At 40.9% G+C, this 24,543-nt stretch overlaps 1 protein-coding gene across 11 annotated transcripts in view; it reads left to right on the top strand.

The window, feature by feature from the left end:
* The window catches only part of ssx2ipa (synovial sarcoma, X breakpoint 2 interacting protein a), a 67,111-nt gene that overhangs the window by 5,295 nt on the left and 37,273 nt on the right, over nucleotides 1-24,543 (top strand). For 4 of the 11 annotated variants that reach the window (XM_048539670.2, XM_059648170.1, XM_048539669.2 and 1 more), the window contains exon 2: nucleotides 21,796-21,877. The exons of 3 other annotated variants lie outside the window; for them this stretch is intronic. In XM_048539670.2, the coding sequence (XP_048395627.1) occupies nucleotides 21,835-21,877 (43 nt within the window). In that variant the 5' untranslated portion in view covers nucleotides 21,796-21,834. Of the gene's footprint in view, nucleotides 1-21,746; nucleotides 21,878-24,543 lie in introns of all 11 variants that reach the window. 4 more of the 11 variants (XM_048539667.2, XM_048539666.2, XM_048539671.2 and 1 more) reach the window with 1 other exon arrangement.

Raw genomic sequence — 24,543 nt, 5'->3', positions numbered from 1 at the left:
TTCTGAAGAAGGGCTAGGCCCGAAACATCAGCTTTCCTGCTGTGTTCATCCAGCTCTACACCGTGTTATTTACTGCTTGGGATTGACTGGTTTGCTGTTTATAGGGCCAGAGACACATGTTTTCAATGGTAGAAGGGATGTAGGGTGTGAAACGAAGCTTGGATGCATAGTAATTTCAAGACGGCAAACCATTTGCTTGATCTTTGGAAGGAGGTAGTGAGAGGTGGCAGCTGTAGAAAAGGAACAAAGTTTATGGCGCAAGTTATAAGCAGTGATTTTCATTTTTCCTGGTAATAAGCTGATCCTCTTCCAAGACCACTGACTACTTTCTCAGACAGAACAAAGCCATTTGAGGAGCAGGTGGAATATGAAAATTTTTGTTTGCATAATTGAAATAGAATCATTTGACAGTGTGGATTGTTACTCCAGCTGTCATTATTTTGGTTTTATAAACTGGACTTGTCTGGGTAGTTGTAAGGAGACTGCATAACTTTTGGTGGGGGGGGGGGAAGGTTGGGGAGAAGGATGATTTAGAGATGCTGACTTATTTGCTGGAGAGATGGATGGATATGTTCATAAATTGTAATAGTTTTTGAGGAACGGGAGTTGATATTACAGCTTTGTGGGGTAGATGTGAATACAATACAATAGGACTGTGGCGAGCACGTATAGATGAGAAACTTTAAAATCAGTAGGAAGTTGGGAGCTGCCTACTAGAGGCATAAGAACATGCAGAATATAACTGGGCCTTGGAAGCAAAGGAATGGAGAGGGCAGTTGAGGTATGATTAGTAAGAGTAAGGAAGCCTGATTGCAACTGCGCGAGTGAGACCACATCTAGAGTACTGAGAAGTTTGGACCCTCTATTCCAAGGGAAGATATATTTTGTTTGGAGACAGTTCAAAGAAGGTTCTCCAGGATGATCCATGGCATGGAGAGATTGTCTGTCTGTTTTATGAGCAAAGGCTAAAAGCATTGGGACTCTACTCACTGGAGTAAATAAGAATGAGAGTTGATCTCATTGAAGCCTACAAGATTCTTACAGGGCTTGACAAGATAATGCTGAGCGAATGTTTACCTCCTTGGGAGAGTCTAGGACCAGATGGCGCAGTCTCTCAAATGGTCACCAATATGAGACTGACTGACTGGAGGAGGAATTTCTTTTGAGAATTAAGGATTTGATACTCATTGTCACAGAATTGTTGGGGCAGAGTTCATGTGTATATTTAAGTTGGTCTTAAATGTACATAATGTTGTGGAAATCCAGGGTTATGGGGAAAAGGCAGGAAAGTGGATGTGAAGAATGTCAGATCAGCCATGTTCCAATTGAATACAGGGAAGGCTTGAGGGGCCTTCTGTTTTATTATGCTCGTGCTAGGGAAATCAAGCTATCCACGAGGCTCCTGAATATCCATTGACTGCTCTCATTTGAACTTTGTTTTTGTTTTAATATTTTTGCACTATTTTTAAGAGATTATTCACAAAATGCTTGTACTTGTCTACAATGTATGCCCAAAGACATTTGTCATAATTCGTAGTTCCAACAGTGAGTTGTGTGACTGTTGTGATTTTTTTTAGCCTCGGTACAGCTGAAAAAAAAGCCATTAGCTTGTATTTTTAAACTTCTGAAGTAGTCAGAGACACTAGATAATGAGCCATTCGTTGGATAGTTGCTGCTTGGTTTCACTTCAGACTAGTGAATCATGCACTTGATGTCACTATTGGTATTTTATCTCCGGTAAACAAGTAAGTTCACTTTATCTTCTGCGATTGAGTCATTGTGTTTTAATGCACTTGAGCAAGTTCCAGTCACTTTCTTAAAGGAGGGAAAAATGAGTTTCATTTTTCTTTGTTTTAATTCCACTTTTAAAATAAATTACCCTTGACTTTTTTCAGTTTCTGTTCCTCACCTTGATATGTTTTGAATTTCCATCTTTTGGCTCTACAGCAATAAATTACCAAGTAGCGTAGGGGGAGTGTCGCGTGGGGGTACGCAGCTGCAATACAATGGAACAAATCATAATATCTGTTGCAAGTTAGGGCTTTTTTTTTGGCTGGCAAGGAACCCAAGGATTTTCTGCAGTCTTGTCTTGTCTCCTACATAGAACATTATTACCTTGTACTGAGATTAATACATGAAATCATGTATTGTGTGTAGCAAGAGTTGTACACTTGTCTAATGGTAGTAATTGTTGTAGCCTGAGAGTTCTGTGGTAGGATTTATTGTAGCTTTTCTTGGACACATTTGAGGTGTTTGAGTAATTTTTGCTTCTAACAGTAAAGGAATTGAGTTGTATTTTGTTTTAATAAGTATTTGAAAACTTCACATAGCTTTTGCTTTATTCATTCGCTAGGCAGCATTTATTGCCCATCCCTAATTGCCCAGAGAGCAGTTTGGAGTCAACCATATTGCTGTGGGCCTGGAGTCACATGTAGGCCAGACAAAGTAAGGATGACAGTTTCCTTTCCTAAAGGATGTAAGTGAACCAGGTGGGGTTTCCCCCTGACAATTGGCAATGGATTCACAGTCATCATTAGATTCTTAATTCCAGATGCTTATTGAATTCAAATTCTACCAGCTGCTATGGCAGGAGTTGAACCCAGGTCCTCAGAACGTTAGCTGGGTCTCCGGATTAACAGTCCACCGATAATACTACTAGGCTATTGCCTCCCTCTCTGCAGGATGAATGTGGAAATGGTTATAATGTTAATAGTTCACTTTGGATCCCAATGAACACAGTCCGCTGATTTCTCAGCAACAAACCTAAACAGACGACAAAACGGGCCCAGAAACCATAACCACTGTCCCCTACATCAAAGACATTTCGGAAATGACTGCCAGACTACTCGGACCTCTTGGCATCAGGGTAGCCCACAAACCCACTAACACACTAAAACAGCAGCTAATGAACTTAAAAGACCCTGTACAGACAACAAGCAAAACAAACATCATCTACAAAATACCTTGCAAGAACTGTGACAAACACTACATTGGACAAACTGGCAGAAAGCTAGCCACCAGGATACATGAACATCAACTAGCCACAAAAAGACATGGCCCACTATCACTAGTATCCTTACATACAGATGAGGAAGGACACCACTTTGGTTGGGACAACACATCCATCCTAGGAAAAGCCAAACAGAGACATGCACGAGAATTCCTAGAAGCATGACATTCCAACCGGAACTCCATCAACAAACACATTGATTTGGAGCCAATCTACCATCCCCTGAGAAAAAAGAACAGGAAATGACATCACCAACCCAAGGAAACCTAAACAGATAAATAGAAAGCAGGACTTAACACCAGCGCTTCATCTGAAGCTCACTGATGTTACCTAGAATGGTGACGCAATGTCTGAAAACGAACCTTCCAGCTCAGCGAGCAAACTCACATCCAGAAACTCAACCTGAGCTACAAATCTTCTCAACTCGCTAGATAAAGAGAGCACCAAGTATGTCTGATTCAATGTCGAAATATTGTAGGCACCAGTGTTAAGTGAGCAACCAACAATAAAACTGTTTCTTTGTGTTTTTATCTTGGTGTTTTCTCTCCATATTGACCTAGCAAAAGAACAATATACCAAATGCTTGAATTTGATGACTGGGATATAAATTAGCAGTTTTGTTCTGATATCAGAATCCACATTCTGTGTTAATTGCTTGAGGAACCAGTAGATAACATTTAGTTAATTCAGTTGTTATTGAACTGCGTTAGGTTGAACCACACCCTCCCGCTTTATTTCCACTAGTGTTACAGTATGAACATGTTTGTTTAAAGTATGCTTTCTAACCAGCGCTAGTTTTCTTTTGGGTCAATTTTGTTATATTTATTCATGGGATGTGGTATGGGAGGCCCATCATTTGACAGTGGTGGTGAGTCACTGTCTTGAACTGCTGCTGTCATCTATTTGGCCAAGGACTGATGTCCCTGACCTTAGCATAGTTGGCTCTTTTGCAGCCATGGGCCCTAATATCTCCTTCTGTCCTGTGTCCTGGGTCGAGTGTTGTTGGGGCATTCCTGAATCATCATCCAGCGATGAAGTAGTAGTGATACAATTCCAAGTCAGGATGATGTGTTGTTGAGGGAATCTTTGGATAGTACAATTGTGAAACAGCTCAGCTATTTTGCTCTATTGGAGTGGTGGGGGGAGGTGTTGTTGGAAAAACTATATAAATTAAAACTGCTGTGGTTTTGAGGCCTGGCTCATGACATTAACACTTTGGGTAAAGCGATATGATTTTCAGCCAAGAGTGCTTATCTCCTAGACCAGCAAATAAGATGTTAAATGTAAATTGGAGTGACCTCTTGCTGGATCAGAAGATTGTAGGGAAAGGTACTGATTTTGAACTCTGCCCAGAGAGTGATCTGTTGTAACAGTTATATTCATTCTGTTGTAGAATCACTTGTTTTTATTTTGATCTGTTGAAAGCTAGTGTTGCTTGATAAGCTCAAAGTCACTGAAAATCAAGTTGCTAACTCAGTGAAAGATTTGAGTCTAGCTGACCATGTACCTGAACTGGGAATCTTCTGTCACCCTGCTGCAACCTGATCCTGTGGATGGAAACAACATAGAACATAACAGCACAGTACAGGCCCTTCGGCCCTTGATGTTGTGCCGACCTGTCATACCGATCTGAAGCCCATCTAACCTACACTATTACAAGTACGTCCATATGATTATCCAATGATGACTTAAATGTACCTAAAGTTGGCGAATCTACGACCGTTGCAGGCAAAGTGTTCCATTCCCTTACTACTGAGTAAAGAAACTACATCTGACATCTGTCCTATATCTTTCGCCCCTCAATTTAAAGCTATGCCCCCTCGTGCTCACCATCACTATCCTATGAAAAAGGCTGTCCCTATCTGACCCTCTGATTATTTTATGTTTCAATTAAGTCACCTTTCAACCTTCTTCTCTCTAATGAAAACAGCCTCAAGTCCCTCAGCCTTTCCTCGTAAGAGCTTCCCTCCATACCAGACAACATCCTAGTAAATCTCCTCTGCACCCTTTCCAAAGCTTCCACATCCTTCTTATGATGTGGTGACCAGAACTGTACGCAATACTCCAAGTGCGGCTGCACCAGAGTTTTGTACAGCTGCAGCATAACCTCTTGGTTCCAGAACTCGATTCCTCTATTAATAAAAGCTAAAACACTGTATGCCTTCTTAACAGCCCTGTCAACCTGGGTGGCAACTTTCAAGGATCTGTGTACATGGACACCGAGATCTCTCTGCTCATCTACACTACTAAGAATCTTACCATTAGCCCTGTACTGTGCCTTCGGGTTACTCCTACCAAAGTGCATCACCTCACACTTGTTTGCATTAAACTCCATTTGCCACCTCTCAGCCCAGCTCTGCAGCTTATCTATGTCTCTCTGCAACCTACAGCATCCTTTGTCACTATCCACAACTCCACCGACCTTAGTGTCATCTGCAAATTTACTAACCCATCCTTCTATGCCCTCATCCAGGGCATTTATAAAAATGACAAACAGCAGTGGACCCAACACCGACCCTTGCGGTACACCACTAGTAACTGGTCTCCAGGATGAACATTTCCCATCAACTACCACCCTCTGTCTTCTTTCAGCAAGCCAATTTCCGATCCAAACTGCTATATCTCCCACAATCCCATTCCTCCGCATTTTGTACAATATCGGCCTAACCTTTTTTATGTGGTTAGGACATCGGCATTTCATATGTGACATCTTTCTAGACTTTTTTGCTTCTTCTCCCCCCACCCACCATATCTCTGTAGAGCAATATGTCCAATCACTAAACATGTGTTATTTGGATTTAAATGGAATGCACTTTAAGTTTCCAGCATAGTGGTTTTGTCAGTTGTTAAAGACTATGTTTGTTCTTGATGTCTTGTGTCTATTAATAAAACCTGGTGGGAAATGGTTTTTAGTCCTAGGTACAGTAAAAGTAAAACAAATTAACTAACGTTAGTAATTCAACTGGATTTTTCACTTTTTTCCAAGGGGGCCATCTTGTGGTTGCGCGAGGCATTGATTAACAATGCCCTCCTGTCAGGCGTAACAACAATGCGGAAGAACTGTCCTCTTTCATATCCGAAAGAAGTAATGTGCTTTCAAGAAAGAGGTCAGACTAGTCCATTCACAGACTTTGCATTTCTAAAAGCAGCTCTTTTCTCTAGAAAGGATGGGTTTACCTGAGTGGGTGGTGAAATGATTAACTTGCTGAATAGTGTCGGTATTTTTATTCATTGTGGATGAGGTATCGTTGGCCACACCAGCATTTATTGCCCTTCCCTAATTGCCATTCGGGCAGTTAAGAGTCAGCCACATTGCTGTGGTTCTGGAGTTACATGTAGACTTATCCAAGTAAGGATACCACTTTTCCTTCCCTAAAGTACATTAGTGAACCATATCGTCATTTAGACTTGTAATTCTAGTGTTTTTTTTAAATTTAAATTCTGAAAAACACCATCTGCCTGGTGGGATTCAAACCTGGTTCCACAGATCACTAACTAGGTCTTTGGATTAACTATCACTTCTTAAATTACCCCTTTTAAATGAAGTGACTTACTGGGTCATTTTAGAGGGTGATTAGGTAAAGTTGACAGATTTCCTTACCTGAAGCATATTAATGAACTAACTTTTAATTCCAGATCTGTGAAGTGTTTAATTTCCAATAACTACTGTGGTAGGATTTGAAATAATGATTCCTGAGCAATCAACTGGGTCTCAACAGAATACAATACAGAAATGTTAAAATGTAAAATCAGTAAACTCCAAAGACAGATCTAAAAGTGCCAGTGGGCAGTTTATGCTGGAAGGTCTTTTTGGTTAGTATCCAAGTATGCTAATTTAGTGAATAGATGCAGAACTTCTTTTTTCTTTAAAATTTAAGGGCATCACTAAGGACATTTTGGATCAAGTTTTGATGACAGCAGAATTGGATGTGTACTTGTGCTGAATTGTGGAATAGTGTCCAGGAGACTGCAGAAGCCTAGCAGTGTTTTTATTGAAAAGCCAAAGTTTCGACAGTTGAAACAGTGACTACATGAATGTAGGTCTGGTTATGGTATCCATATTCCACAGGTGGTGACGAATCTGGGAGGCATTGAGACACTTCATTTTTAATACTTTTTAAGGCAAATAAGTATAATTCTGTCTTGCCAGCACTCAAAGAATTCTCTTTTCCAGGAAGTAGTGGCAGTTGGACCTTCAACTTATTCAAGGCTGAGTTAGACTTTTTTGATTGAACAGGGAGATTAAGGTAGCATGATACAGACTGAAAAATGGAGGTGAGACCACAACCAGATTGGCCGTGATCTTAATGGCCTATTCCTGCCCTTGTTTTTCCCCCACTTGGCATGACTTCCTTTTTGTAGAAGAGGGCAAAAAACGTGCCATGGTTGTTGGAATCTGAGGTGAGCAAGTGGTAACTACCTATTCTGTATTTACCATTGGTAAAATACTTAAATGACGATGGCTGTGTAGTAAGATGAAGACTGAATTATGAAAGAATAGTGAGAGGGAACTATTCCAAACCAGTAGGCATTGCAATGACTGCCCATGCTGAATTGTCTCAGTTGAATTCTCCCTTTAAAACCAATACAAAAGGCAAACATTTAATCTAGATTGAGATTGGGGAATTTGTAAAATAATCCGATTGTAAGTATTAGCATAAACAAATGATATTAACTTTATTTAAATCAGGTGAAGCATTTGCTTTCCAGATTTAATCGAACTAAATTGAAAGTTTTTAGTGTCTAAATCCATTCTCCGGGCTACTGGTCCAGTATTATGACCACTTTACTACCATACATGGATCTTTAATGTTTCCTTGGCATCCAACTCCAGCATTTTGGATTTTGTCTGTAGGTCAATGGAGTGTATTTGAGTGTTGTGGTGATTAAGTAACTTGTATAAATGTCAATGCTATTTGAAATGCACTGACTACTTGATTCTGTGGAATGCTGTTTTTGAGATATGTCACTGTCTGTTTTGCAGTTCAACGAGAGCTGCAGTCATGAGCTGTAGTTTAGTGTTCCTTCCATTTGAATGTTGTGAAGTTTATGTTCTCATTTTTTTTAGTGCTTGTATTTGAAAGCAGCACCTGAGTTGTGAAACAGATGCCTCCCAGTTTCATTTTGGTGGGTGGTGTGAGCACAGTGATTTCGACAGCTTGTAATAGGCTTCCTATCTGGACATTCTTTGTAAATACACAGCTATTATTATAAATTAAATTACGGCCTCGAGTGAGTGTTTTTAAAAATAATTTTCAAACAGAAAATTGCCACTACTAAAAAATCATTTGAAACATTTTTAATTTGCGGGCAAATTACTTACTTTGTAAACGACATCTTGACTGCATGAGACTCTTGAGGTATGTAACAGATATTCAATTTCCATTTTGTTTTTAAGTATAATTTTGGTTTCAGAGTAGGTGTGTGTTTTTTTTAAAGAAACTGTTGTCTTTGGATTGAAGGACCTGTTGTTGTTTATTTTGTATTTCTAGTTCCCTGCAAGTATTTTGTCATAAGGGATAAAGATGTTCCTTTTCATCCAATTTTAGTATGGCATGAGTGTCATCGCAACTTTTCTGCTTTATTTTCCACTTTGTTTGACAAAAGGCTCCTCATTTAAAATGCTTCTTTTAAAATGATGTGACTTTGAAAAGTGATTTGCGCAAGAATACCCAGGCTGTGGGAAAGGAGCTAAAGGGAACCAGTGGTTTGTACCAGGTTTCAGCGAGACATTGACAGTATGCAGAACTGGGCTGAGAAATGGCAGATGGAGTTCAACCTGGATAAATGCAAAGTGATGCATTTTGTAAGGTCGAACTTAAATGCTGAATATAAGATTAAAGGCAGGATTCTTGGCAGTGTGGAGGAACAGCGGGATCTTGGTGTTAAGTGCATAGCTGCCTCAGAGTTGCCACCCAAGTGGATAAGATTGTTAAGAAAGCATATGGTGTTTTGGCTTTCATTAACAGGGGGATTGAGTTTGAGAGCCACGAGGTTATGCTGCAGCTCTACAAAACCCTGGTGAGACCACACTTGGAATATTGTGTCCAGTTCTGGTCACCCTATTATAGGAAAGATGTGGAGGCTTTGGAGAGGGTGCAAAGGAGGTTTACCAGGATGCTGCCTGGACTGGAGGGCTTGCCTTACGAGGAGAGGTTGACTGAGCTCGGACTCTTCTCTCTGGAGAGAAGGTGGAAGAGAGGTGACCTGATCGAGGTGTACAAGGTAATGAGAGGCATTGATAGAGTTGATAGCCAGAGACTTTCCCCAGGGCAGGATTGACTGCCACGAGGGGGTCATTGTTTTAAGGTGTTAGGAGGAAGGTATAGAGGAGATGTCAGAGGGACGTTCTTTACCCGGAGAGTTGAGTACATGGAATAGTTTACCAGTGGTAGTCGTGGAAGCAGAGTCATTAGTGACATTTAAGCGACTACTGGACATGCACATGGACAGCAGTGAATTGAGGCGAATGTAGGTTAGGTTATTTTATTTTTTGATTGATTAGGATTATTCCACGGCACAACATCGTGGGCCGAAGGGCCAGTACTGTGCTCTACTTTTCTATGTTCCACTCAAAGCTAGCACAACCAAAGTAGTCAAAAAGTGTAAGATTCTGTTTCCAGTACATTGGGTCATGGAACTTAAAAAGCAGGAGTCGGCCATTTGGTGCCTCAAGCCAGCTCTGCCATTCAATAAGGTTATAATCAGTCTGATTGTGATGTTAACTTGCATTCCTGTTTACCTGCCCTATTGTCTCCTAATATCCTTTTTTGATTCCTTCATCTGCTAAAAATCTATCTAATTTGGCCTTGAATAAATTCAACGACCCAGCTTCCACTGTTTTCTCGGAAACTAAGTTCCACAAACTAATGACAATTATCCGTTCCCCTCACTTCTGTCTTTTAAAAGAGATCTCTGGGAAGTGACTGAATTTTCTGAAGAAGGGTCTAGGCCCAAAACGTCAAGCCTTCCTGTTCCTCTGCTGCTTGGCCTGCTGTGTTCATCCAGCTCTGCACCTTGTTATCTCTGGGAATTGACCTCTCTTTGATCTACCCTTTTTAAGTTTGTTCGAGATCTTGACTATTCCAATCAAATAATCTCCTCTCTTTTAAACTCCACTGGTTAAAGGACCAACTTGCTTAACTCTGCTGTAAAAACAAAACCTTCATTCCAAGGAATGAATCTTGAGTACTTTCTCTGAACTGCTTCAAATGCAGTCTGTTTTCCAAAAAGACCAAAACGATTCACCACATTCCATGTAATCACAGCAAGCTGTAAGAAGATCTCTACTTTTGCAATTGGTTTCCCTTCCACTAAATACCAACACTACACTTGCCTTCCTCATCACTCACTGTACCTGCAAACAGACTAAGGTTCACAAACCAATGCACCAAGAAATTCCTGTACCTCCAGTTATATAGTTGCCCTGCTTTTAAGCAGTTTATTCACTTTTTTTCCTGTCAAAATGGACCAGTTCCCACTTCTCACATTACATTAAAGTTCAGCCATCATGACACCTTGTTACTGTCCAACAGGCTTATTTGAAATCATAAGCTTTTGAAGCACTGCTCTTTTGTCAGGTGAAGTGAAGAAAATCACAGGCACAGAATTTATGGGCAGTGAGGTCAAAAGATCATATGAATGTTTTTCTCCTCACTTAATCTGTTTATATCCCTTTGACAGACTGTCCCCTTTCTCTTGACATCTTCTGTTATTTGGCACCATCAACAAGATAATGCACTTTTTTTTGATCTTTTCAACCACGTCATAGATTTTGGAATGAAGGATCATAGACTCAAGTGTTATCTCTGCTTCTGTCTTTTATTTTAAACAGATGTTGCCAGAACTGCTGAATTTCTGCAGCACTGTCTGCATTTTCAAGCATATTTCCAACATTTGCACTTCTTTGGTTTTATATCGTGGATTATAAACTGTATGTTTAAATCTTAGCACTGATCCACGTAGCATTCTACTAATTGAGGATTTCAAACTGGAAAATGACCCGCTCGTGCCTACTTTTTTATTAGCTATTTTTGTATTTCCCGGTGTATGTAATATGTTTCAGCTGACCAACCGTCCACTATATCCATATTCCTCCAATGCCTTCCACTTGAGCATCCTGATTTTTAACCCTTATGGATTCACATAGCTTTCTGCCCTCAGCCAAGGCTGAAATTCCCTCATTGCATCTCTCCACCTGCTACCTTGCTTTCCCTCCATGATATTCCGTAAAGCAAATCTCTTTAACAAAGGTTTTGGTCATTTGCCGTAATACCTCAGTGTGCAAATTGATGTCATTTTTGTTTTGTAGCACCTCTGTTAGTGACTTGGTATTATGTTAAAAGCCCTATATCAGTGCTTGCAATGCAACTTGTAGTTTGAGAGAGAACCTTCTCCTTGGGCATCTTCTAGGTTTAAAATAACTTGCTTCTACTCTAGATTGGATGCATCAGCTGTCTCAAAAATCAACAATGTGTAGTTTGCACACTCTGCACTGTAGGGCAGCTGGTGCTTGAAGGGTTTGATATGTTAGTAGTTTGGAGGTTTGTGTCTTGACTGTGCCCTGTACGTGAAATGTCTTGAAGAATTTCGTACCTTACCAAATAAGCCACCTTTGTTTTAGTTGGTCACAGGCCAGTGTTACTTATGAATTAGTTGCTACACCTGAGCTCTTCAGGGTTGCTTTCAAGGCATTTGTAAAGTGTCTGCCGGGAGTCTCCTGAGATTGCATTCCAATTAGAGGAATTGTTTTAAGAGCCTGATATTAAGAAATAAAATGGTGTCTGCGCATTTTTTTTAACTGTTTTGAGTCATGAGGACTTGATGCTAAAATTGTTGGCTTGAGAGGGGGCCCAGTTGTTGGACTGCCTTTCTTGAAAGGCACTGCTGGTGTTACCTCTCTTAAACTAAGGTACCTCCTGTAGGTTGTCCCAGTCTCTGTAGTACATAGAAGGGCTGGGATTGCTACTATCTAGTACCCTATGACCTTCAGATGAAGGTCAAAATCCTGTTCCACAAGAACAGCATCTCATGACTTACATGTCATATGTAAAAATGAACTGACTTTTTTTGATCTTGCAGTTTGTGTAACTAAACAGAATGGACCTTTGCAACCAGTTGCATTTTGAATAAGTGCAATTTGCTATTGGCTTAAAATTATATTGTATGTTGAAACCAAATGAACTCTACATCTCCTCTTCTGAGCATCTTCACTCAGATTTGGGAATTAGGAGTTAAGATAAGCAATGAATTATGTAGAGTGATAAAATGTAGAATTCTTTTGCAAAGAGCCTACAAGTATGGTCTGTCTTGCATGTAAAGCTTAATCTGAAGATTTATTCATGCAAACTTGATTTAACAGAATGGATGCACTGTAGTATACACTTAATGGGTAAATGAAAACTAAAAGAAAATTAAATATTAATCTTCTCATTGTCTTCGTATGATTTCTTGGGGCATTATCAATGTAGGTCATAGGGCATTGATTTAAAATATAGTTCACACACAGAATTCTTAAAATACAACTTTAATCCCTGCCTTAGCGATATACTCTAGAAAATGACTTGTATAGCCATTCTGTTTGAAACGGAATGAATAAAGTGCTTGTGTGTTTGCACTTTGATCTGTGTATTTTAAAAGTTTGAGGCCGCTCCCGCTGATTGCAGGCAGTTTTGTTCTTGTATTAACAGACTGGCCATCTGTGTGGAGGATTACCAAATGAAAGGCTTAGATGCTGTAAGCAGATTTTTAAGCATTTATATTGGAACTTCATGTTCAAAAAGATAATTGAGTAGCATGTAGTTTTAGCAGTGTAGCTGCCTACAGTGAAACCAGACTGGAGAGGAATTCTACACAGTGTCATTCTCTTCCTTGCTCACTTTTTTTAAGGTTGCTTAGTCACTTTGGGAATAGTTTGAATGTGAGTTGGAACGTTGGAACTGTGGAACTGGATTATTGCAGTGCGTGTATCACTGCTTTTCAAAAAAATCCAATTTGATTATCATTCTGAGAAGGATAATGGTATTGATGAAATTAAACTTTAATGTGTAATAGACCATAAAATTCAGGTGCAGAATTAGGCCATTCGGCCCACCAAGTTTGCCCCACCATTTGGCTACAGCTGACTTTTTTAAATTTTGATTCCCATTCTCCTGCCTTCTCCCCATAACCCTTAATTTCATTGGTAATCAAGAATCTATGTATCTCTATCTCTTAAGTATGCTCAATGACCACCACGCTTTTGTGGCAGAGGCCAATGAGTTTTGCAGATTCATCACCCTATAGCTGAAGAAATTCCTCCTCATCTGTCCATAGGGTTTCCTTTCTGAAGGCTGTGCCCTCTTGTCCTGGTCTCAAGTACTAATGGAATCATCATCTACCTGTGTACTCTATCCAGGCCTCTTAGCATTCACTAAGTTTCACCTGAGATCCTTGTCCTCCTCCTCAACTCAAAGTACAGACTCCGGGTCCTCAACCATTGCTCACGTGACAAGCCTTTCTTCCCCAGGATCATAAACTTTCTTGGGTTCCCTTCCAAGACCAGCGTATGTATCCTCAGATACAGGGCTCAAAACTGTTGACAGTATTCCAAATGTGATCTGACCAGAGCCTTGTACAGTCTCCGCATCTACTTTTTTGTATTCTAACTCCATTGAAATGAATGCTGACATTGCACTTAACTTCCTAACTGCCAACTGCACTGCACATTAACATTTAAGAAAATCCTGAACTAGGACTTGTAAGACACCGCCCCCCCCCACTTTGTGTCTCAGATTTCTGAACTTTTCCCCATTGTTCAAAAATAGTCTCTCTCTCTGCCTCCATTCCTCCTACCAAACTGCATAACCTCACACTTCACACATTTTTGTATTTCATCTGTTACTTCATTGCATGCTGTCCTAGCTTGTCCACGTTCTTTTGCAGTCTCACTGCTTCCTCATTCTACTTATCTGCCCACCTATTTTGGTGTCATCTGCAAACTTAGCATCAGTGCCCTCAGTTTCCTCCAGATTGGTCATCGGACAGAGTATTGAGTACAAGACATGTGCAGGACATGTTACACCTGTATAGGACTTTGGTTTGACCACATTTGGAATACTGCGTATACTTCTGGTCGTCGCATTACTAAAAGGTTGTGGATGCTTTGGAGAGGGTGTGGAGGAGCTTCACCAGGATGTTCCTGGTATGGAGGGTACTGGCAATGAAGAGAGGTTGAGTAGGTTAGGATTATTTATATTAGAATGATTGAAGGTTGAGGGCGGACCTGATTTGAGGCCTACGGAATCATGAGAGGTATAGACAGTGTAGATAGCAAGAAACTTCTTCCCAGAGTCGGTGACTTAGTTACTCGGTCATGTTTTCAAGATGAGTGGGAAAAAAGTTTTTAAGGGAGAAATGCGTGGAAAGTTCTTTACGCAGCGGGTGGTGGGTGCCTGAAACATGTCAGTGGAGGTGGTAGAGGCGGGCACGATAGCATCATTTAAGATGTACTTAAACAGATACGTGAATGGGCAGGGAGCTGGGATACAGATCCTTGGAAAACAGGTGACACGTTTAGATACAGGATCTGCATCAGTGCAGGCTTGGAGGGCTGAAGGGCCTGTTCCTGCCCTGTAATATTCTTTGTTCATTAATGGATATTGTGAATAGTTGTGATCCCAACACTGACCTTTGTGGCATTCCACTAGTGACCAGCTGCCATCCTTGAAAGGACCCCGTCCTAATACCCTGTCTCTGCCTTCTTGCTTCAGCTAATCCTCTGTCCATGAATGTATCCTGCCCCTGATGTGGAAGTGTCTGTGTTGGACTGGGGTGAACACGGTCAGAAGGTCTATAACCTGCGTGTTGAGAGACAACAGGCTTATTTGACAACACCAGCTTTCGGAGCCCCACTCCTCCTCCAGATGTTAGTGTCAGACACAGAATTTACAAGTAAAAGATCAAAGGGTCGCACTTCTGAGGGTGTATTAAACAACCTGAGATGCTGTTAAATCTTTCTTCAGATAAAAGATTTTAACAGATTTTAATGTATATGTAAATCCCTGAATTCCTTTAACAGTCATTGTCCTGAGAGAACTAAAAGTTTTCTTCTTCTTCTTTCCCATTATTACTTCTCCAGCCTCACTTCCTGGCAGCCAGTGTACACTCTCTTGCCTTTCTCACCTTTTTTATATATTTTTCTGCTTTTTTTTTAGAAAAAGCTATCAATGAACTAGAAGTATTCCTGGTTATCCAGCATCGAAGTATGCCCTTTGGCCCAGCATGTTTATGCTAACCAACAAAACCAAACTACTCTAACATCATTTTACACTTGGTCCATAGCCTCCTGTGCTCTTGCATTTTAAGTACTCACCTGCATGTTTCTTGAATCTTGCAAAGATATCTGCCTCCATCATCCCCTCAGGCAGTACATTCTTTATTTCTACCACCATCTAGGTGAAATTACTTGTCACCTTAAACAGAGGCCCTCTGTTCTTAGATATGTCTGCCATGGGAAAAAGATTCTCCTGATCGGTTTGTGCCCCCTCATTATCATGTATTGCACTTTTTCAGGTTCCCCTCAGCCTCCTCTCTTACAAGAAAAGCAAACCTGGCCTATCTAGTTGCCCTCATAACTGAGAATTTTCATCCCTGGCAGTCTCCTGGTGAATCTTCTCTGCATGCTGTCTAGTGCAATCGTGTCGTTTTCATAGTGTGGCCTAACCAATGGGGTTGTAGCAAGACTTTGTTGCATCAATATTCTACACCCCAGTTAATGAAGTCAAACATCCCATATGCCTGCCTCCACCACCCTACCTACCTGTGCTGATACCTTCTGGGCTCTATGGACTGGTATATGAATGTCCTTTTTGTCCCTCGTACTCCCCAAGGACCTACCATTTGGTGTGTAATCATTCACTTATTAGACCTTCCAAATTGCGTTGCCTTGCAGTTATTAGAATTAAATTCCATCCGCTGTTGCTCTGCCCAGTTGATGAGCTGATCAGTATCACAGTGGCCTGAGACTGTCTTCTCCCTATCAACAACACGCCCACCAATTTTTGTGCCATGTGCTAATTAAACTTCTCCCTTCGCGTTCTGGTTGTTTAGTGTACATGATAAACAGTACAATCTCTTTGGAACTGAATCTTAAACTCCTGTATTCCCACTTGGTTGCTTAACTGCACAATAGGTTAAAAACGATGTAGACAGAAATTTATTGCATGTATGCAAGGGCAAATGTTAATCCAACAGACGTGCGGTGCTATTTTTTAAAAAAAAGCACAACGATTACAAGGAAAGCGATGGCCTCAAAGGCTACATGAAGAAAAATTTGAATATAAAAGTTTGAAGCAGAGTTGTAGCCGTTTTGTGTTGAGTGAGAGATTGTGGAACTTAACAGTGGGGATTGATAAGCCTCTCAGACTGCATGGTTGTATGCAACCACTTTCTTGGGTAGTTAGGGATGGACATTGGTCTAGCCAGTCCCTATCTCCTGGAAAGGATAGGCCTGGAAAACACACTCATTGATTTTAATTTAAAGTGGCATATATGAAAACCCATAAAACATTATTTAGCTGCGAAAGGACATGCCAGCAGGACAAAGGTCTAAATAAAGGGAAATTAACAAATTTAATGTTAATACAAAATGTAATGATCTTAAAATGGTTAAAACGTGAAAGTCACTTGTGGATGTTCTTAAGAAGTTTTTGAGCTTCTGGATTCTACCTCTTCTAAACATGGGGAAAATTGTACGAGCACTCAGCAGTTTGAGGAAGGAGAAACCAGATGACTGCAGGCCTACTCTGAAGTGACATTTGCTTAATCATACCAGATAGTCTAGTAGAATGTTCTCTAGGGTTTCTGAGCACACTTGCTGCAACAGTCCTTACTAATGTCATGTGGACTTCATAGGCTTCTCATAGAATACCTACAGTGTGAAAACAGGCCCTTTGGCCCAACAAGTCAAGGCCACACTGACGCTTTGGAACTTCCCACCCACCCTATCTCTATAACCCACGTAATATACACTGAGTAATTTAGCATGGCCAATCCACCTAGACCGCACATCTTTGGACTGCGAGGAAACTATAGCCCCAGAGGAAACCACGCAGATGTGGGGAGAATGGTGCAAATTCCACACAGACAGATGTCTGAGGGTGAAATGGAATATGGGTTTCTCACACTATAGCACAGCAGTGCTAACCACTGAGCCACCGTGCTGCCCCCAACGTGGTTCAATGAGCTGGTTCTGCAAAACAAAACATTGCAGAATAGAAGTGCATGTTGGATCTGGCAACTAGTGTTAAAAACCTTGAGTTTTCATAATCTGTGTTAACAAAATTTAACACATTGTGTAATCTGAGTTTTAAGATCAGCAAGTTTTTTTTTTTCCTCATTTAAAATCATAGAATTCCTACAATGTGGAAACAGGCCCTTCGGCCCAACGAGTCCACACTGAATCTCAGAGCATGCCGCCCAGACCCATCCCCCTATAATCTACTTAATCTACACCTCCCTGAACACTACAGGCACTTTTGCAAGGCCAATCCACCTAACCTGCACGTCTTTGGACTGTGGGAAGAAACCAGAGCACCCGGAGGAACCCTGCACAGATACAAGGAGAATGTGCCAACTCCACTCAGACAGTTGCCCAAGACTGGAATTGAACCTGGGTCCCTGGCGCTATGAGGCAGCAGTGCCAACTACTGAGCCACTGTCGAGGCCATTGCTGACTTGGTCAGTATGCATTGCCTGTCGCTAACTGTTCTAGGAAAAAGGTTGTTGAGCTGCCTTCTTAAACATTACGGTCTTGGATGTGGGGGCACACTCTTGCTGTTAATGAAAGAATGCAAGGATTTTGACTCCGTGACCGTGAAGAAATATTGCCATCTTGATTTTAGAACTATATCAATGGTTTGGAAGGGAACTTGCAATTGTAGTGTTCCCATGCATCTGCTGCTCTTGTCCTTCATGGAGATAGAAGCTATAGTTCATCAACCCTCTTCCTAATTGCCTGAAGTTTTAAAAGTACGTGTATAAGCTCCTTAATGATCAATTCTAACACCTTTCCCACAAAAGGTGTCTGAAGCCAACTGGCCTACAGTTTAACAAAGTGTGAAGCTAGATGAACACCGCCTTCATCAGAGGGGTCTAGGCCTGAAACGTCAGCTTTTGTGCTCCTGAGATGCTGCTTGACCTGCTGTGTTCATCCAGCTTCACACTTTTTTTGCTATCTTGGATTCTCCAGTATCTGCAGTTCCCATTATCTCTGGCCTACAGTTTCCTGCTTTTCGTCTCCCATCTGTCCTTGAATAGCGGAGTTACTGGCTACTTTTCAAATTTGGAATTTTTCCTGAATCTTGTGAATTTTGGAAAATCCACTCGTGCTTCTACTGTATTTGCGTTCCTTTGGGCCTTGGGATAAACTGTCTTCACCCAGAGTCTTGTCAAACCACAGGTCAGTTAATTTGCTTAATACCACTTTCCTCGTGTAGTTTCACTGAGTCTAACTGCCTTTGATCTTGAGACAGAAGACTAGCTAGACCTAGATCTGTCAGGTTGCTGTAGTTCCACATTCTTACTCTGCTTGGCTAGAACAGCTGCAGTGGTGGATCCTACATGCATGAAGCTATCTAACTTTCAGTGTCATGTCATTCACTCTGATAGATGTATACTGTCAACATCCTGAACCATCACTTCTGTCTTCCTGATGTTGATGGCCAAACTAAACTATTTAGGAGTGTGCAAGAGCCTCTGCTTCAGTGAAGGTGTTTCTTAGTATGGATTGCTTGTGTGGCTTTTTCAGTGGAAAAGAAACTATGCGGACATGGCATATCTTTCTCTGAGGCAAGCAAGGCTGAATCACTTTTGGTACGAAAGTAGACAGCCATCCTCTGTTAATTAACTTGAAGGCATGTAACAGCAGCAAACATGTTGTGCCAGAACATGACCCAGTCTGTCGTCACTGCAGAACTGGAGTTTTGAATCTTGATCAGTGACCTTGTTCAGCATATTATCATGGAAAGGAGATCACTCTTTTTGGGGTGTACATGTGGGTTGGGTTCTGTCTTTATTATGAGTGATAGTTTGCATTTATCTGAATATAGTTTATTTAAGACTAAACAAAGCTTTATTTGACAGTTGCTGGCCAAATTCAAGCCCTGAGGAGGTGCCGGTGTTGGACAAGGTCAAAACTCATGTGACACCAAGTTATGGCCCAACATTCCAAAAGCTTGTGTTTTCAAATAAGCCCAGTGTTGCAAGTTTTGACCGTGTCCAACACAGCTCAAGTAGCCCTGTTTCTTTTGTTTACTTATTCTGATACCATAAAATCAAAATGGTGCTTTTATTTGTTTAGCAGATGGTAGTAATACAATGGCTCCAGCTCTTTATTTGATAATTGTTTTCAGCAGCAAATCTCCTCTGTCCCTGCCAATGTCCATAAAACCAATTAGTGTTACTGTAATACACTAATTAGCTAATAGAAATGAGCATGCTGAAATGGCAGTGTTAATGGAAGCAATCAGCGCTAGTCCCTAGCAACAATCTAGGTCTGTCAAAAGTCTCTCCATTTCACTCTTCCATGAACATTTTAACAAGTCAACTATTTAACTGCAGAACATCCAGGCTGCAAGCATTATTCCATTTGAGATTTATAAAATGTCAAGAAGGAATCTGAAGCTGAATATTCATGAACTAATTGGGTTAGTTTGTAATTAACTTCAGTAATCTTCACAAATAGAATGAATCCATTTCACCGTCTGCTTACTTCTGGAGTTTTCTTGAAGTTTTATTAAGTTTGTTGTTGGGTTGGCTTCAACCACCTGGAAGAACAGGATAGCAGGTCCATAGAACAGCATCCTGTAAGCAGCCCTCCAAGATGAGTACCATCCTGGATTGAATGGATGTTGCTGCTCCTTCGCTATAGTTGGGTCACAAATCCTGGATCTGCCTCCTGAGTGTCCCTTCATTGCTTTAACTGTGGTTCAGTACAATCTTTCTTATCTCTTTTTGAGCAGCTGTGTATTAGCAATTTATTCTGTAGAGGCCTAATTGGAGAATAAACTATTAATAGAATTCCTGCAGTTATATTTGGAATTTTTGTTTAGAAACAGGACACAACAGTAAGTTGGTCCTTTTTTATCTAAATCCCACTTTGGTACAAATCAGTCAACCATTATTTTAATTTCAAGTCTCTGTCCTTCATTAATGTTTTACCCATTTTATATGTTGGCTTTCTTTGTCTTATTTTTAAACCCTGTCCCCTGTTTCTAGTTTCTCCCATGAGGAGAAACAAATAGTCATTGGGTTATATAACACAGAAACAGATCCTTTAGTCTAACTCATCCATGCCAACCAGATATCCCAAACTGATTTAGCCCCATTTGCCAGCATTTTGCCCAGATCCGTCTAAACATCACCTATTCTTATGAAAGGCATCTGAATGAGTACATCTTGTAATTTGTATCCACTTATACCGCTTCCATTTAATGCACCACCCTCTGTAGGGGGTAAAGTTGCCCCTCCAGTCCCTTCTAAATCTTTTTGCCCCCTAGTTTTGGATTCCCCTACCCTGGGAAAAAGACCTTGGCATTTACCTCAGTCATGCCCCTCATGATTTCTTTTATAAATCTAATATAAGGTCACCCTTCAACCTCCACTCACAAAGAAGCAGTAGCCTTTTTCAGCCTCTACCTACAACTCAACCCTTCAACTCAGCTGCTTTGTATTCTTTCTCTGTTCTGAAAGTTGACTGCCTGAAATGCCCAGCAATACCCTGTAGCAATGGTAGAATAGTTCTAGTTAGTTTTGTTTCATAATATCCTCTGATATAACAAAGGTGTTATATTTATGTATATAAGGTGATAAAAGATATATTTTTATATGGAAAAGCTACAGGCTGTGTTGCTTCTCGGCTCCCGTTGATCTTTGACCCAATGTTATTGGAGAACTGACCTGTGACCTTTAACAGGTGCTCCACAGCAATTTTGGCACAGCTTTCACCACCAGGTTCAGGGGATTGGGGTAGTTTAAAGGGATGATGACTGAATTGAGGTTGAGAAGCCCTCAGATGCCCAGGGGAATGACAAAATGGCTTCCTGCCACCAAAAGGCAGAAGTAGGATGAGGCCCTGAATCGGTCAAATGGCTCTGCATAAGGACCTCAAATGGCTCAAGGGTAGGAGAGCCATGCAGTATAATGTTTCAGATCTGTCAGGCAGCTTGAAATATGGGCGGCTACCTGCTGGGTTCTACGTTGCCTGCACTTTAAACTTAAAGCTCCTGGTTAATTATATAAACTGTTGATTTTAAGCTCTTCTATTAGTTTACTTTTGAGTTTTCTGGAGACAGTGTTAACACTATGTTGATGGGAAGCCTGTCTTTAACATTACCTAATGTGCTCATAATTCCTCAAGGACTTGGCATATTTCAACAAGTCTGCTCCTTTCCACTCCACCCCAACCCAATCAAACTGGTAAAAATGAGAAACCTTGATTTTTAGCTTGACCTAAAGAATGAAGATCACACAATCTTTGTGTGTGACAGTCTAAAGATGCACAATGCTTGATGCATACTCCTCAAGCTATGGTCCAGTGGTTGTTGAATTGCTTTGACAATCCTTTTAACCACCTCTCAAAATTGATCAATAAATGAGTTCTAAAATCAAAGTTTGATCTTGATAATGCCATTGTGTTGCTGACACAAATCTTGAAAAGCCATCAGATTAATTTTTAGGCATTACTTTCTATTTTTAGGTGTTGCCTACATTGACATATTTAAATCAGTGAGTTGTATGTGTTACAGCTGAACTGGTTGTGCAATTAATCAAGCTGCTTACTTGCTATGGGAGATTGGAGAGCTATAACCATGCCAGAGCCATCGCCAGGTATGTGTGCACTAATTTTGCTTAAATTGGGTGTTTAAAATACCCAAATGTTTCATTTTGGGGAAATTCCAATGTCTGTGTACCTTGTGTTATAATTTTGAGGAAAGTGCTTTCCTTTCCTGTGGCTTACATGCTTCTAGTAAATTACAGTTGTTAATAATAGATTATTTCACAATACAGCTACATAGCTCTGAAGTGCATTGTGTTTTCAAATTTTGAGTCTATCTGTTCTACCTCCCTGTCATTTTTGCAGTTTCATCAATCTTTTAACATTTTCCATTAGTAAGTTGAAATTGAAAGATAATGGAGACTGAACCGTTTTCATACAGATCTTTTCCTCTTGGCACTTGCCCTATAGCACTGCCACCTTTTGGATAGAAAAAGTCAGCACTGAAGCTGACAGTTAAATAACAACAAATCCATTGGTAACTTGCCACATGTTTTAAAATGTATGTATTTTCTAAACAACCTGTTCAGAGGTAATTTTATACACCTTTGGCGCAGGTGGAACTTTGAACCCGTCTCTCTTGGCCCAGTGGTAGGGACATTACCACTGCCCTGCAAGCTCTGAACCTGCCTCTTACAAATTTTAAATGAGCATTGTTACACTTGAGGCAAGATCTCAAGATAATTCAAGTATTGAAACCCATAGGGGCTGGTTCATTTTTGCTTGACTTTTATACAGGTGTGCAAGATTACTCTGGTAGTACTTATTACGCTGTGATAGTGTCCCCTTCTTTGGCCTAAAGGTCTGGTTAAGTCCCACTTGAGAAATGGCTCAACATATCCAAGCAAATTGTTTTCAAAATGCATATAGGTTTGTGGTATGCATGCAAAAACGCATCATAAGTACAGTTTAAATCAGTCTCTTACCACATCCTTCAATTCTTTCTTATTTCATAAACCAATTCAGTTATTTCTTGAGATAAGTGTGAAGCTGGATGAACACAGCAGGCCAAGCAGCAGGAAAGTTTTGGGTCGAGACCCTTCTGTTGAAATGAGGGAGGGGGAAGGGGATTCTGCAATAAGTAGGGAGATGGGGGAGGTGGATAGAATATGGATAAAGGAGAAGATAGGGTGAGAGGAGACAGACAGGTCAAAGAGGTGGGGTTAGACCCAGTGAAGGTGAATGTAGGTGGGGTGTTAGGGAGGGGATAGGTCAGTCCAGGGAGGACAGATAGGTCAAGGAGGCGGGATGAGGTTGGTGGATAGGGAATGGGGGTGGGGCTTGAGGTGGGAGGAATAGTGAGGGAGGTGAGGACTAGCTGGGCTGGTTTTGGATATGTTTGGGGGTGGGGAGATTTTGAAGCTTAAGAAGTCCACATTGATACCATTGGGCTGCAGGATTCCCAAGCGGAATGAGTTGCTGTTCCTGCATCTTTCATTTGACGTCATTGTGGCACTGCAGGAGGCCCAGGATGGATGTGTCCTCCCGGGGAGGGGGGTGCGTTGAAATGGCTCACGACTGGGAGGTGTAGTTGTTTGCAACAAACTGAACATAGGTGTTCCACAAAGCGGTCCCCAAGCCTCCGTTTGGTTTCTCTGATGTAGAGGAGGCCACAATGGGAACAGCGGATACAGTATATCACATTTAACAGATGTGTAAGTGATCATTTGATGTGAAAAGTCGTCTTAGGGCCTGGGATGGGGGTGAGGGGGAAGGTATAGGGGCAGGTGTAGCACTTGCTTCGGTTGCAGGGAAAAGTGCTGGGTGGTGGGGCTGGAGGGGAGTGTGGAGCGGATAAGGAAGCCGCAGAGAGAGTGGTCGCTCCAGAAAGCGCATATTTCTTGATCCTGTTTGGTCCTTTTGGCAATTCATGCTACTTGTTTCATGAATCCTACTCTTAACTTTTGTCATTCCATTGCCTTAATAAAAACATTTTATGAAATGCTTCAAAAGTAAATGTTACTTAATTTTTTCATATTTATAAATGTTAAATTTGTACTAAGCATTATCTGTAATTGCTTTTTTTCGAGAGTGAAGATGTAGAGGAGTTGTAATAGAAGTGTTTTAAGTTGTTACAAGGTCTACCCAGATAAGGGAAAGCTTTATCACTTGAGAAATAGGACACAGTTGTAAGGTTATTGGCAGAAGATCCAAAGATAGCAGAAGGACTAACTCTACATAGCAAACAGTTATGATCAGGAATGCATGATGAAAGAGACTGACCAGATTCAAAATTGTGGTTTATGAAGGGAAATTGGATAATTACCTGCCAAAGGTTTGAGTAGTACTAGCTAATTGGCTTTGCAGGGAGGGACAAGGTAGCTGAAGGCTAGACTGTATTCTGAATCTGTAAAACAGAATAATGGAGTTCATTATTTAGGCGTGCCTATTTTGCATTTGTACAGCTGCATTTATGTTGTACGCCTGACATGAAACGCATGTTCACCAGAGTTCAGCTTCATTAAGTTAGTATGTGGCTCAAATTAAGGATTTCAGGGAACAAAAGTTGTAATGTATAGCCAGCTGAACATGAATCTGAACTACGGGGTGATTTGTCAACTATCCTTGAGTTGGCAAGCTGGATCCCAGTGCTTAGAGGAGTATCAATCTTGTACGGACCCAAATGGTAAAGCCTCATCAGTTTTAACATTTTTAAGGAATGTAGCCATGTCTTTAGGTCAAATGATCAAGACACGAAGCCAATTCTTCGCCCTGCCAA

The sequence above is a fragment of the Stegostoma tigrinum genome, chromosome 8 (genome assembly GCF_030684315.1).
Source record: "Stegostoma tigrinum isolate sSteTig4 chromosome 8, sSteTig4.hap1, whole genome shotgun sequence".
Taxonomy (NCBI): domain Eukaryota; kingdom Metazoa; phylum Chordata; class Chondrichthyes; order Orectolobiformes; family Stegostomatidae; genus Stegostoma; species Stegostoma tigrinum.
This window is presented reverse-complemented; position numbering and strand designations above follow the sequence as displayed.